This window comes from Leptosomus discolor, chromosome 19 (assembly GCF_034619465.1).
Source record: "Leptosomus discolor isolate bLepDis1 chromosome 19, bLepDis1.hap2, whole genome shotgun sequence".
In the NCBI taxonomy this organism is placed as follows: domain Eukaryota; kingdom Metazoa; phylum Chordata; class Aves; order Leptosomiformes; family Leptosomidae; genus Leptosomus; species Leptosomus discolor.
The window spans coordinates 2,647,900-2,662,053 of record NC_141409.1 but is presented as its reverse complement, the minus strand read 5'-3'; the positions used below and the strand labels follow the sequence as shown (position 1 = coordinate 2,662,053).

At 62.2% G+C, this 14,154-nt stretch overlaps 1 protein-coding gene across 1 annotated transcript; it reads left to right on the top strand.

The window, feature by feature from the left end:
- The first annotated feature begins 12,233 nt into the window (after positions 1-12,233).
- RNF208 (ring finger protein 208) lies at positions 12,234-13,031 on the top strand. Its single transcript, XM_086475872.1, has one exon. It carries the CDS (start codon positions 12,234-12,236, stop codon positions 13,029-13,031), a length of 798 nt encoding a protein of 265 aa, XP_086331998.1.
- Positions 13,032-14,154: the final 1,123 nt, after the last annotated feature.

Sequence of the window (14,154 nt, the reverse complement as noted above, 5' to 3'; positions counted from 1 at the left end):
GAACCAGGCAGCAGCAAACAGCCTGGGATGTCTTCCAAGGCTAAATACTTGCTCGGATGCAGAGACCTGGAAAATGGACTGTAAGAGCCCCAGCCAAGGACTCCTGGTTGGGCAACTCATGTGCATGGCCACGGTTTTCCCTCTTCAAATGTCGCTTCTCCTTCCTGCAAAGGAAGAAGCTGGGCCGAGGCGGGCTGCCTGCAGGCACCACTTTTGCTTTCGCTGCAAACAGCCGTGCTGGGCGATGCCGCAGCTTCACTTGTGCCGCAACCGCGTGGAGATCTTGCACGGAGACTACACCTGCCGATGCGGTTTTTCAGGACAAGGGGCTGATTTCCTGCTATTTTTCTGTGATGCGAAGTTTCCAGTCCTGGGGGTGGCTGCGGCAGAGGAGCTGTCACCCATCTCCTGGCCTGGAGCACCCTCAGCACTTTGCCCTCTTGGCCCCTGCCCCAGGGGTGGATCAGGGACGGAACCATCCTGCCCCTGCTGAAGGCTTTGCCGCGGCAGTCTGGGGATGCTCTTCCTGCAGGGAGCAGGCAGACCCCACGCAGCACCCAGCTCCAGCTAAGCCCTTGGCTCCGGCTCTCTCCCAGCGGAGGTCTGGTTTCTGTCCTGCCGTCTGCTTGTCCTCCCTCGCTTCAAACAGTCCCCGTTTGTTTGGCTCTCGCTGCCGGCTGGAGCCGGGGCCGCGTGCCTAGGCTGCCTGTGCACAACAGCTCCTTGTTTGCCGCCTCCCTCCCTGCTCGCCCCTTGCCTGCTTTAGCAATTATCCCAATTAGCCATGCCCTCTCCTTGCTCCCCGTCTGCACCACGGGCCCTTGTCCCTCCTGCTCCATGCCGGTGGCAGCAGGGCTGCTGCCTGCAAGAGGCCACCTCCGGGCCGACGGGATGTGGGCACCGGGGTGATGGCTGCAGGCTTCCTGGGTGGGAAACAGGCATGTTGTGCAAAATCCAGGTGTTTGGGGCCCGTGCTGGGTCCCAGGGCTCTCTTCAAACCTCTTTGAGGCTGGAGAAGGACGAGGAAGATGTGCCTGGACCTGCAGCACCTGGGGTGCCAGTCCTATGCCACTAGCATCGGCCTCTGCTCCTTCAAATCACCTTGGCGGGTGCATCCCAACCAAACAGGGTGCTCCCCCTGCCTCGTTCCCCAGGAGCGTGGGTGCAGCCAGCCGTCTTCCTGCAAGCCACGACCCACGTGCCACCACAGCAGCACCGTTCTTCCTCAGCTGCCAGCTCGGCAAAAGCCTGGGGCGAGCGGTTGATGTTTCCACCCGCCGACGCAGACTGGGGCAGCCACAGGGCCCTGCGGAGGGGGGCTTTCCGCAGCAGTTCTCGGCAGAGATGTGTTTTGGGGCCGCCTTCCCCTCTGCCTTCCTGAGCCCACGGAGAAGCTGAGGGGCAGCCCCTGGGGAGGTGCTGGGTGCAGGAACATGCCCGTTGGCAGAGCCCATTGGGAGGAGTGGGGGCCATTTATTCCTGTGTCCTGACAGTGGCTCGTACATCCCCCCTAGATCTGCAATCCAGGGCAGGCAAACCCCCATATCCTTTCCCCATGGCGTGGTCCTGAGCTACGGCCAGCCCCTGCTGCGGGCGCTGCAGCATGAAGGCAGCGTGGCCAGCTCCCCGGCAGGCTCCCGCCCGCTCTCGCACATGGGGACACCGCACTTTCGTAGGGGCATCACCAGGCAGGGCAAGCGATGGGGCTGCCACTCCTGGGATGGCTCCAAGCGCCCTGTCTCGGGCTGACAGCAGCCCCAGGCTCCCGGGGTTTGATCTTTACCACTCGAGCCGGCCTGTCTGCTCCCATTTGCGTCTGTTGTGCTGCTGAGGGACGCGAGCGCTGGGCTCGCGTGGCCTGGCAGCTCTGTGCTGGCACGCAGGCAGCCGCCGGGCAGGCAGCCCCTGCGCAGCTCTGCCTGCCCCAAACCCCTGTGCGTAGATCAGGGTCCTGCAGAAAGCCAGGGCCAGGGTGAGCCCAGAGACCCCTTCTGCCTTGCTGGGGGACAGCCCTCATCCTCGAGCCTGCACCCAACACCACACCTTCTTCTCCATCCGTTGGACCATGATGCCTCCAGAGCATCCCGGGGGCTGCATGGGTGCTCAGCGCCCTGCACAGGTCCCCAGCGCCCTGCACAGGTCCCTGTACCCCCCCAAACCCACACGACGCGTGCCACCAGCAGACAGGGACATGGCTCACGGTGGTACAAGTCTCTCTGGTTACCCCTGTCCTGTCTTGGGGACACAGCACGGTCCCTGATAGCACCCCGACAGCTCCCCCAGCAGTCTGGGCATGCTTCCCCTTGAGGCTGAAGCACCAGTTTCTGTTATATGGAAACCCATGTCACACCAAGGATGGAGCTGGCTCCATCACTTGGTTCCCAGCAGCCTGCACGGGAGCACCGAGCTATGGCAATCCCCCTGTTCCCAGGGGTTCCCCTCCAGCCAAGGCACCAGGCAGGAGGTCCTCTCTGGAGAGAGCAGCAGGGAAAGACAGGCCGCAGGATCTTCCCGTAGCAACCCAGGATGGTTCCTGGCACCAAATATATTGGCCAGGCCCTTGGAGGACCGAAGAAATCAGGAAGGGGATAGAAACCCCAAGGCCAGATGATGCTGTCAGCCCTGGGAAACCCCCCCAACAGCCGGTACAGCTCACCATCCCTGCCCTGAGGGATGCAGCCCCCTCCCACAGGCCCTTTGACAAGAGCTCTACATGGCTCCCAGCTCCCACCCAAGGTGATGCTGGAGAGTTCACCAGCTCCTGCGTTTCCTCATGGCTCCCCCCGGCCCTGCAACCACTCGTCCCCCGGTCTGCAAGCTGCCATTCTGCCCCCAGCTGAAGCTCTCCCTGCAGCACGCTCCGAGCAAGCGGCAGCTCAGCTCTCCGTGCTCAAACCGCAGCGCCCCAGCGGCCCCCGCACGCCCGGCAGCCGCTGTGCCACAGGAAGCTGCCGCCGTGCCGGAGCAGGAGCCGTGCTGGGGGCAGCTCCCAGCCATGCACCCCGCAGCTCCCTGGGAGGGTTACAGGCACGCAGGAAAAACAAAATCCTTGGGTCAACCCTCAAATTCACCCAACTGACCTAGAAATGCAACCGTGGTGGTCCACATAAGAGCATCAGTTGCCCAGGCGGAGCAGAGGGGATGGCAGGAGACCCGGAGGTTGTTGCCAGCTCCTGGGAGCAGGAATGGGGGAGCACATTATGCCCCCAGGTCCTGCTGGGAACCCCAGGACAGCCACGCTGGGACAGCAGGATCCCACCACCCACAAGCACAGGCACGGCCTCGCATGTGAGGCTGTGATCAGAGCAAGGGGTGGCAGCAGCCAGGAGCCAGACAGGGCTCAGCAGGTCCCATCCACTGCGTTCAGGGAAGTTTTCCTGAAAAAGCTGGAATTCTGCTGCAAAACCAAATTGCTGCTTCAGTGCTGGGCTGCTCTTTGGGGCCGTGCCCCAGCCAAGGCAGCTCCTGGGAGGGACGAGCAGGAGCTTGGGCACCTCTTCACCCGTGCCAGGACCCCCTTGCCCCACCGTGCTGCTGACAGGCATCTCAAAGGCACACGTAGCTCCCGTGCCGCCTCCTTTCTCCCTGACCCAGTTTGTGTCTTGCCGCTGCATCCAGGCGAGCAGCGCTGTCAGGTTACAAGCACAGGCAGTGCCGGGCTCTCCCGGGGAGCCAGCAAAGCAAACGCTAAATGTCACCGCAATTACGAGGCGTCTGCCTCAGCCCCAGCACCGCCAGCACCAGAGCTGCTCCACCAGCCCTGCACCCGCCCAACCTGGCGAAGGAGGGCTGGGAAGAGAGGCCGTATCGCAGCTCTGGTACATGCTCTGGTTTCTACTGAGCCTCAAATCCCTCGGGCTCTGTTAAACCCAGCATCAGCTGCGCTGGATGGAAAGGGGGAAGGTTTCTGCAGAGCTGCCATTTCTGTTTCTGGGCCATCCCTGTTCCGTTTTGCTTGGGCACGAGGTGTTTTCAAAAGGACATGGGTCTTCCTTGCATCCTTTTGCCTCTGAAATGCAGCTCGGGGTCTTTGTGGTCACCCCTCTGCCCAGGCCAGCAGTCCCCCGGGGAGCTCCAGATCTCCCCATCAGCCCCTGGTAGCACTGCAGGACCAGGAGGGAGTTTCTGATGTGACTGTGGTGCTGCGGGGTCACCAGCAAGATGTGAAATCCTCCCTGCCTTGGGAATCCATGGGACTGTGCATGCGCGGGGCTGGGGGAGATGCGGGGGGCTCTGATGGGAGCAGAGGACCCCACTTGCCCCACGGAGACTGCGGCTGGTCCCACTCCCATAGCAGAGTCCAGCCCCCTGCTCAAAGCGTGGCCAGCGTGTTGCTCTGGACCTGGTGCAGGGCAGCTTTGAACATCTCCAAGGCTGGAGATCCCACCACCTCTTTGCACCTTGGTCCAGCATTTGACCCTCAAAGTGAAAAAACTTTTCCTTACATAACTATAGGGAAATACAGCTGGAATTTCCCATGTCCTGGCTTGTGGCTATGGATCCTCAACCTCTCTCTCTCCTCCCATGAGATAACTGTGGAGAGCAATCAATTTTCCATGAGTCTTCTTTTCTGGCAGCTGAGCAACCCCAGGCCTGCAGGCAGGGAGCTGGTGGGGAGGCTAATGAAGGTCACCGCACCCGAGGAGAGAGGAGGTGGTCTCTCTGGCCCTGCTGCCTTGACCTCCTCCCAGCCCATGTGCATCCCTCCTCCTCCTCCCTGCCCTCTTGGCATCGGTGCATCACTGGCAAGGTGGGCACCCACTTCACACCAAGGGTTCCCAGAAGTGGCCACAGTATTAAACACCAAACGGAAAGAATAGTAAAAATAATGGTTATACCACTCTAGACCACTTTGCAGATCTTCTGAGCACCATTTTTCTGACGCTGGAGTCTCTGTAAGAGGCTTCTCTGCAAGCCTAGAAACGACCACATCCAAACCGCTGTCCACGCGTTAGGACTGTACTGCAAGAGCATCAATGGCCAGGTCCTGACCACCACCATCCCACACACTTCTGCTTCTTCAAACAGCAACTAGAGCCACCAGCTCTGCAGCAGCTGGCTGCATCCTGAAGCAACCAGCTGGCAACAAGCAATTCCGCTGGTTTCTTGGCAGGTTTTTTAATAGCATCCTTCCTTCAAAATGGTGTTTGCTCTGCCTGGGCAAGCTGCACATCCCAGGAGCTGCAGACAGCTGGTGCCATAGTTTTGGTGGAGCTGCATGGTGGGTGCATGGTGTGGGAGCTGCCCTGCTTTCCTCTTCTGTTGGTGTCTGCACTGGGCTGTTGTGGGGGCTGATGCCACCTCAGCCAGGCCAGGAGGGTCTCAGCCTGGGAGGGTGGTGATGGTGGCTTGGGGTCCCTTCTCCTGATGCCCCACCCCAGGAAGGAGAGAGAATTCCATGGCACAATGGAGCGTTGAGGATGAAAAGACTTCATGTGGAGCATGGGTACTGCATCCATGTCCCTCCCAGCCATGCCGGGCTGGGTTGTCCCTCCGGCACTGGAGAGCAGCCGGGTTGGTGCCAGGCCCACTACAGACCTGCTGATAAAGCTGCTCTCTGGAAAGCTGAAGATGAGCTCATTTATTTTGTGGGTGAATTATCCGTGTCATGAATGATTCACCAGAGCAAAACAAGATCATTGCAAGAAACAGGCTGGATTTTGGAAAGAGCTGTTGAAGTGTGCAGGACCCGGTCAAACCCACTCTGCAAGGAGAGCAGCAAGCAGTGAACAGAAGCGGCGTGAGTCATTGCAAAAGCACCCCAGTGCCGCCAGCAGAAGCACGGACAGGAAAGCGCAGTGCTGGGTGCTCACACCATGGATGGGACGCGGGACGCGGGGCAGGAGGGTTTGGCACACGCGGAGCTGGTAGTTCACTCGGCTTGAGGGAAAAGCAAAGATACGTGTGTCATCACGGCACAGGGTCAGCACCAAGCGAGGAAGGAGCCATCATGTTAGAAAGGGTCCTTCTCCGCAGGCATTGTAAATCCAGAAGGGCAATAAAATCCTGAGCGTGCAGCTGGACAACTGAGCTGGTGATGGCTGATGCAGGTGATGAGGAAGAAATTTAGGGTCAAATTATCTTCCAGCATTACCGTTCATCTTAGCAGAGTTGCAGCAGAGACCGGCCAGTGGTGGTACATCTCCCACTGCATCTGTAAACCAGAGGTTTATAAATGATCCATTTGTGACAACGGAAAGTCATGAGTTTTGCAGAAAGGAGCTGTGGTTGCACCCAGGGCGGTCCCAGCAGGACCAACACCAACTTGATTACAACAAGTAACCACTTCATTACAAAAAGCAAAACTTTGTTCATCTGGGTGGGGTGAAGCAAACCCACTGGCAGAGCTGCTCTTGTACGTCTGTCCGAGTAGAGCTCGAAGCAGGACACGAGGAATGGCGGGTACACTTGAGCTAAGGAGCTCCCTCCGGAACCAGGGTCGTCCTTGCCCTGCTAGAAAGGTCTTACCAAATGGTAAAATAAATCAGTGCTGTTTGCGACACCCAGAAAAGCACGCCATGTCACATCAGCACAGCGCGGAAGACGTGCTGAGAATATCCACGAGGCACGAAGACGTACATTTATGGTAACACACAACACCATAGATTTTTTGTGAAAGATAATGCAGCATATATGTATATATGACAAAGGTAGGTGTTAAACCCGGGAGTAAGAGTATGGCCAGACCCAAAGGCAAATGTGAGAGGTGACCACGGGGGCTGGGATTTGGTAGGGACGACACCTGAGAGCGCAGTCACCCGGGCCCAGCCGAAGATGAAGGGACTGGGCTTTGAAGGGTGAGATTATTTGGGGTTTGGGGTGGAAAGCAGAGATCTTGGTGAACCAGCTCAGCAGAGAAAAGTGAAACCCTGCACCTCCAAAAGCAAGTCTGGGAGAGCTCTGCAGGTCTCATTGGGCACTCACACGTTGGGGTGAAAACTTGGGGCCAAAGTCTCTCTTGCACAAGACTCAACAGTGGCACTTGCTACCAAGGACTCCATCAAGCCTAACGCAAGCTCTAGGAGAAAAAGCAGTGCCAGGCTTTGCCTCGGGGTGAGAACTGCTTCACAAGGACCTGAGTAGGTGGAGGAGGGGCTGAGAAGTGCTGCTGCGCTGGGATGGGGAGGATCCAGTGGCACGTCTATTCGGCTCATGAAACAGAGACCCGCAGCACCATTGGGGCAACATGAGGATCCCCAGCATCTTGGCACAAACACGCCTTTGTTCAGCGGAAAAGACGCCTGATATCATTAATGATTGTTTTTAAATAGAGCTGTTGCTTAGTGTGTGGAATAGCAGCGCAATAACACCGTGTAGCTGGGTCAGCACGGGGATGCCATATGAATTAATAACAGAAAATGGCTCGTGCTCACCCACTTCCTGCAATTTCCTTTGCTCTGTGAGTTTAAGAATAACATATCGGTTCTTACTATCTGCATCCAGAAGTATTAGCAGGAAAATAAGCAAAAGCTGACACAGAGAGGGTGGGGAAGATTAAGGGAATCCCTATTTAGCATTGTTGGGGTGCCAGGCAGCAGCAGCCTCACACTGATTTCGGCAGGTGAGAGATCAAAGAATTAGAGGGACTGGAGGCAAAGTTGTTACAAAATCCCTTATCCAATGAGGAACTCGAAGGTTAAAAATACAACCACTAACATCGTGAAGAGGGGAGCATGGATTTCCAGGCAGAGGCAGCCGGTGGGTGAAGCTGCACGGTCCCCAGGGGGAAAGCCACATTCTAGGGTCGGTGCTGCCTGAGGATGGAGCGTGGCTGAGCCCTTGGGGTGCTGGGGGATCCCTCTGGACCAGGTGGGTTTGGTCATGTCCTCCAGGCCAGGTGGCTGGATGAGATTTTTAACATCATTGCCTGGAGCATGGGTGGTCGGATCATCTATGGGATGCACAAGGCCTGATGGAGCTGAGCTTTCCTCCAGGCTGACAGTGGGAATGCAGAGCTGCTCCGTCCCACCGACGGAGGGGCCAGGGGTCAGTGGTGGCGTGAGCACGATGTGGCTGTGTCGTCATACGGCTCCAGGCCCCACGGACCCCTTGTTACAAGGGCGAGCGGTGGCCGGGTCTTTGCTGCAGCAAGGCTGAGGGCCAGCAAGCGGGTCTGGGCAGGGTAACCTTCAGGGGGAGGGCATTCAAATCCAGGCCAAATCCTGGAGCCAACTGAGGAGCATAAAGAGCTCGAAGGTGGCAGCCAGTGGCGTGAGCAGGGAAACCCCAGCAGCACCCAAAGGAGCCCAGTGAGGTCCCACCAGCACCCTGCCCCAGCCAGAGTGGGATGGAGGGGTGGAGTGGTTTTGGTTTCAGGTGTGCACGTGCCTGGGTCACTGTCACTGGGGTGGGTTGGCTGGGAGCTCTGGGTTCGAGCGCGGCTGGGGATTTGGGGGGCTCCATGTGAGGCTAGTGGGCTATTTTGGCTGCCTACCTGTGGACTCCCCATGCTGGAGGCACCCACGGCAGGAGGAGAGGGCAGCCTGACCCCTAACATCTGCCAGGGCATGGCAGGAGCTAGAAGTACAGACCAGGAGTCATCCTCCCGGGATATAATACAGGGCGTCCCCAGCCGGTGGGCTCGTGTCTGCCTGCGCCAGGGAAGAGGATCAAACCAGCAAGACCCCAGCAATGCACGATGCTCCCCAGTGCTCCCCAGGGACCTGACGGGATTGCTGGTACCCAGTGGTGCTGTGACCCCCTGCACGCCACGCTGAGCCCACCACACTCCCCAGGGACCAGAGAGACCCTGCGCCCTGCTCCCCTCTCCCTAGGGAGGCTCAGTCAGGATTTGGGGTGCTCAGTCGGGTTCTGATCTCAGTGCCGGGGGTCCGCTCCCACAGGAGTTCCTTTGGGTTGGGGTCAGGCCTGGCGGTGGGGCAGCGGGTCCCTTGGGACATGGGTGGGGTGCGCGGCTCTGATTTGGCAGTGGGAAAAATCGGGGGTGGTGGTGGTGGTGGTGATGGGCCTTACCGGTGCTATGGCCTTTCTCCAGCCCCGAAAGCTGCGGGGGCTGCTGGCGGGGGTCCCTCTCTCCCCGCTGGGCCCAAACCAGCAGCATCTCCCGCTCCCCAGCCCGCGCCGCGGAGCCATTTCCCGCGGCGGATGCTGAGTCACTGCAGGCCCCTCCGAAACACCTCGCAGGGACCCGGCCGGGGGTAGCGGCGGGGGGCGGCGGGGGGGGGGGGGGCGGCGGAGCCGGGGCCGCGGCGGGGCAGGAAGGGAGCGGAGCCGCAGCGGGGCCGGGGCCAGGCGGGGTGTGTGGGGCGCGGGGGGGGGGGGGGGGGTGTGAGTGTGCGGGGCGGGGGGGTGGGTGTGCGTGTGTGTGTGCGGGGCGTCGGGCGGTGCGGCCGGCGGGCCCCGGCGCTGCTGAGCGAGAGAAATGTGAGCCGGCTGCACCACTGCGGCGGCACTGCGGGCGCCGGGCGGCAGCGGAGCGGGAGCGCGCAGGCAGCGCCCGCGCCCGCCGGGCCCCGCGGGACGAGCGGGGACGGAGCCTGCCCGCCCGCCTGCCTGCACCTGCCGGAGGGGGAAAGGGGGGTGCCCAAGCTGCAGCCGCCCCCCACCACCACCCCCACGCACACCATCACCACCACCCCCGAGGGCAGCAGCCGCGGAGTGTTGCATCAGCCCCGCGCGGAGCGGAGCGGGGGCTCCGCGGGCGCAGGAGGCGGCGGAGGAACCGGGGGAGGGAGAGCGGAGCGGCGGGGGCCGGCGGAAGGTGCCTCCCCGGCGGTGGCGGCGGTGCTACCTGCCGCCTTCCCTCCGCCCCCGGCAGCCGGTTCCCCGCGGAGCATCCGGAGCCGGCCCTGCCTTTGTGCCCGGGTCCCCTCCCCGCGCCGCCGGGGGAAGAAGCTGCTGGAGGAGGCGGCGGGGCCGTGGGGAAGCGGGACCGGGGAACCGCGGCCCCGCCGGGGAGCGGCGGTGGAGACCCGCCAGCATCCTCGGGGAGCCGGCACTTCGCACGGGCAAGCGCCTGCATCCCTCTGCCTTTCAGATAACCTTTAGCCGCTTGGACCTCCGGACCTTTACCGAGGAAGGAGCGGGGGGTCTGGAGGCTGAACTGGGGACACGGGGCGCACGGGGATCCCCCATCCGAGGCACCACGGGCCAATAATACAGGTAAGGACCGGCAGCCACCGTCCTTTTGGCCGGGCTGCCCGGGGGGCATCACCCTGCGGGCGCGCAGGCGCGGGGACGTGCGAGTGTGTGTGTGTGCCCCGCCGGGCTGCCGGCGCCACGCGGGACACGGTGCGTGGGGCTGGGGTTGGGGGGGGGGGGGGCATTGGGGGGTGGATGCTGCGTGTCGCGGGGGGTGGTGGTGCTGTGCTGGGGAGGGCAGTGTCACCCCCAGGGGTGCTGGGGATGCGGAGTACGGCGGGGTGCTGCGCCAGGGCTGTGCACGGAGGGGTGTGACGGCGTGAGCGTGGAAGCGCGGTGGCCGTGGGAGGGTGGTCGGTGCGCTGCGGGTGAGTGTCTGCTCCAGACCGGGCAGAGAGCCCCGGGGCTGCTGCTGTGTGCGGGGCGGGGGCGGGGGGGGGGGGGGGGGGGGGTGCTGTACGCTGCTTGTGGGGGTGCGGGGTGCAGGATGTGGGGTGCAGGATGTGGGCCTGGGCTGGGGGAAGCAGGACGCGAGGCCGCCCTCCCCAGGGCAGGCATCGCAGGAAGCTTGCAGGACCCCAGTGCTGCCAGGGCATGGCCCCCGGGGACACCCCCACTGGGGTCGGGCAGGGATCCATCTTCCCCCCCCCCCCCCCCCCCCCCCCGGCGGCTCTCTGGCATCCAAGGCTGAAGCCCCATGGCCTCTCACCATCCCCAAGGGCTGCTGCTGCAACCAGATGGCCCCCTCGGGCCCCCTCCGTCAGGCCTGGCAGGGCTCAGCAGGAGCAGGCATCCCTCTAACAGGATTTGCAGCGTGATGGAGGAGAGCGCCTTCGCCCTTCTCAGAGGAGAGACAGGCTGTCGCCGGGGCTGCTGAGGGAGAAAATGGCCTCGGGCTGGCTGCCTGCCCCCCATCTCCTGTCCCCAAACGTGGCCTGTCCTCTCCAGCAGCCCTGGGACAAGGACAGGGAGCTGGGAAGGGGGAGAGGAAGCTGGAGGGAGGGATAATAGCAGGGACAGATCAGGAGCAAGTGATGAAGGTAAAAATAGATCCACCAAGCAGAGGAGGGGCTAAACGTGAGAGAAAACCCTAAGCAGAGGCAGGTCGGTGGGGGAGCCCCCTCCAGGAGGGGCCCTACATCCCAGCGGGGTGCAGGGGGACCTGCCCTACTGGCCCCCAGGGCAGAGGGGGCACCCGGGCCCCATGCTTGGGGTTGCTGAGGAGATGCCTGGGAGGGAAATACCTTCCTGCTCCCACTTCCACCCGCCCAAACGCGCCGGCAGATGGACAGGACCTGCAGGGCTCAATTGCCAAATTGCAGGGATGCAGGCCGGCACGCATCCCGAGGGAGTGCTGGCAGCTGGTAGATCCCTAAAGAGCCTTGGATCCAATCCCCTCTCGCTTTTCGTTTCCAGCGAGCACGAAGCTGAGCTGGGGACAGAGGTGCCGGGGACGGAGAGGACAAGGCATGTGGCAGCGCTGGCACCGGCCAAGGTGAGCTGCCTTCTGGCACGGGATGCTCCCTGAGCGCCTGCCCCGCGGGAGCTGCCACTGACGGCAAGTAGGAGAGCCGGGAAGTCAGAGCAAAGGAATTTGCAAACACATTCTTCAGCGCCACGAGGATCCCACAGCCTGTAAACAGGAATAAAGCCTGGGTGGAGGCGGGGGCCGGGGTGAGGTGGGGGCTGCCCCCCCAGTTCCTGCGAGAACCCCCCCTGGACTCACCTGCCCCGGGCAGTGCCTGGTGCCACAGTCCCAAATTTACTGTTCCCCACTGCAGCTGATCCAGCGTGGGAAGTGCCAGTGAAGGCGAAGGAGGGGGCTGCTGAGTGACGGCCAATGTCACGTTAACATCCCGGCGAGGCGCTGCAGGGAGCCAACGCTTTGATCGCCTGCCCAAGAGCATCCTCCAAGGCAGGCAGGATGCCGCTGTGAGCCCTGCCTTCCCCTGCCCACCCTGGCCTTGCACCCGGCACCCTCGAGGCTGGCTGGAGAAGAGGGGTGCGGGGCCCGCTGGCGCTGCCCCGTCTCCCCAGGATGCTCTCCCGCCCCAGTGGCTGCTCCCTGTGCTCCTGCTCCGCAGCCAGGCCGAGATTGAAAGCTCAGCAGGCTGCCGGCATGTTTTAGCCTCATGCAGGCGCCCCTCGGAGACCCCAGAGCAGTGGACAGTAATGTGAAAACGATACTCATGTCGTGTCTGAAAGGGCAACAGGTCATCATTAAAATGGAGGCAATGAAAATCATCCACCCGGAGAAGTTTTCGGAGCTGCAAGCCTCGCAGCCGCGCTACACGCCGGCCCCGCGCCGCGAGCCGCCCCTCGTGGCCAAGCGCGCGTGGCCCTCCGAGTCCGAGATCATCGTCAACCAGGCGTGCGGGGACATCCCCGCCTTGGATGCCACCCCCAGCCCCCTGCCGCTGCCCCGGACTCCCCCCCTGCCGCGACGAGAGCGCGGGTACCAGAGCCAGCGGAAGGGCAGCTCGGAGGTCTGCTACCACCGGCAGCCGCCGTCGGACGAGGTGATCGTCAACCAGTACGTGCTGCACCCCTCGACGCCCTGCGAGCCCCTCGAGTGCCCCACCTGCGGCCACATGTACAACTTCACCAACAAGCGGCCCCGTATCCTCTCCTGCCTGCACTCGGTGTGCGAGGAGTGCCTGCAGATCCTCTACGAGTCCTGCCCCAAGTACAAGTTCATCTCCTGCCCCACCTGCAAGCGGGAGACCGTTCTCTTCACCGACTACGGGCTGGCGGCGCTGGCCGTCAACACCAGTATCCTCAACAGACTGCCGGCCGAGGCCCTGGCTGCCAACCCCGTCCAGTGGAGCAGCGACACCGACCGCAGCTGCTACCAGACCTTTCGCCAGTACTGCGGGGCTGCCTGCACCTGCCACATCCGAAACCCGCTGTCTTCCTGCACCATCATGTGAGCCCTGCACCCCTGCCTGCACCTCCCGGCGGGTGGGAGAGGACGAGGCCCTGCCTGCACCTCCCGGCAGGTGGGAGAGGACGGGGCAGCGCTGCGCCTGGTCCCCGGTCCCTTCTTGGCCAGGTGGCACAGCCCAGGGATGCTCTAATGCTCGCCATGGCCAAGGACGTGGGACCAGCATCCTCACTGGGACGCTGGGATGTGGTGGCAGCCCCCTACGCCCCAGTGGTGCCCGCGGAGAGGGACGCTGGGACGGGGAGCACATCTACCTGTGCATCCAGGAGCTCCAGCACACCCAGATCATGCGGCCGGTACCCCCACTGTGCATCGAGCATCTCGCCGCGCTCCTTCTCTGGGCACCTTCTCCCTCCTCTCTCCCTGTGGCTCCCGAGAGTGGACGCTGGGTCCCTACCAGAGCGACACCCTCCCCATTGCCCCCACAGCTGCCAGTGGTGGCACAAGGAGCCCTGGAGGTGCACGGTGCCATGCTGGGTTGCCCGCCCAGCAAGGACAGGTCCCCAGCTGCCCCTCCCCGACTCCTTCTCTGTAAGTTATTTGCCAAAGCTTTCATCTCAGTGGCCAAGCCGCCATGCGCCCGAGTTGTTGTAGCCACGCCAAGCCGCCGCACCGACCCCTCGGTTGCGAGCAGACACGCGGCCCATTTCCTCTGCAGGCCCTTGAGGAAAGCTCCACTTTATCCTCGTTTTGGAGGATTCTTGGTTTTTCCCTGCCCGTCCCCAGCCGCCCCGTTCCAGGCCGCTATGCGTTCACAAAGGCATTGAGCTGTGCCCGTTCTCTGCTGCTCCGCTCCGGGCCCTGCACCGATGCCCCGTGGGATGGCTCAGGGGAGCAGTGTGGAGTCCAGTACCCCAAATTGCTGGCTCCAGTGAGGGGATTTGGCTGGGCAGGGGGACAGAGGTCTGGCTTCTGCTCCCAGTCCCTTCCTGGAGCAGCACCTCGGCTCTGATCCCTGTGTGGAGGGGTTGGCAGGGCAGCAGCCCCCTGTGCGCAGTCTTGCTTTCTCCAGGGCACCTAGAGATATAAGTTTGCTGCCAAAAAAGCAAAAAAAAATAAAGAAAAAGCCATAATTTGTGGGTGCTCTTACAGGGCTGAGCACTACAACC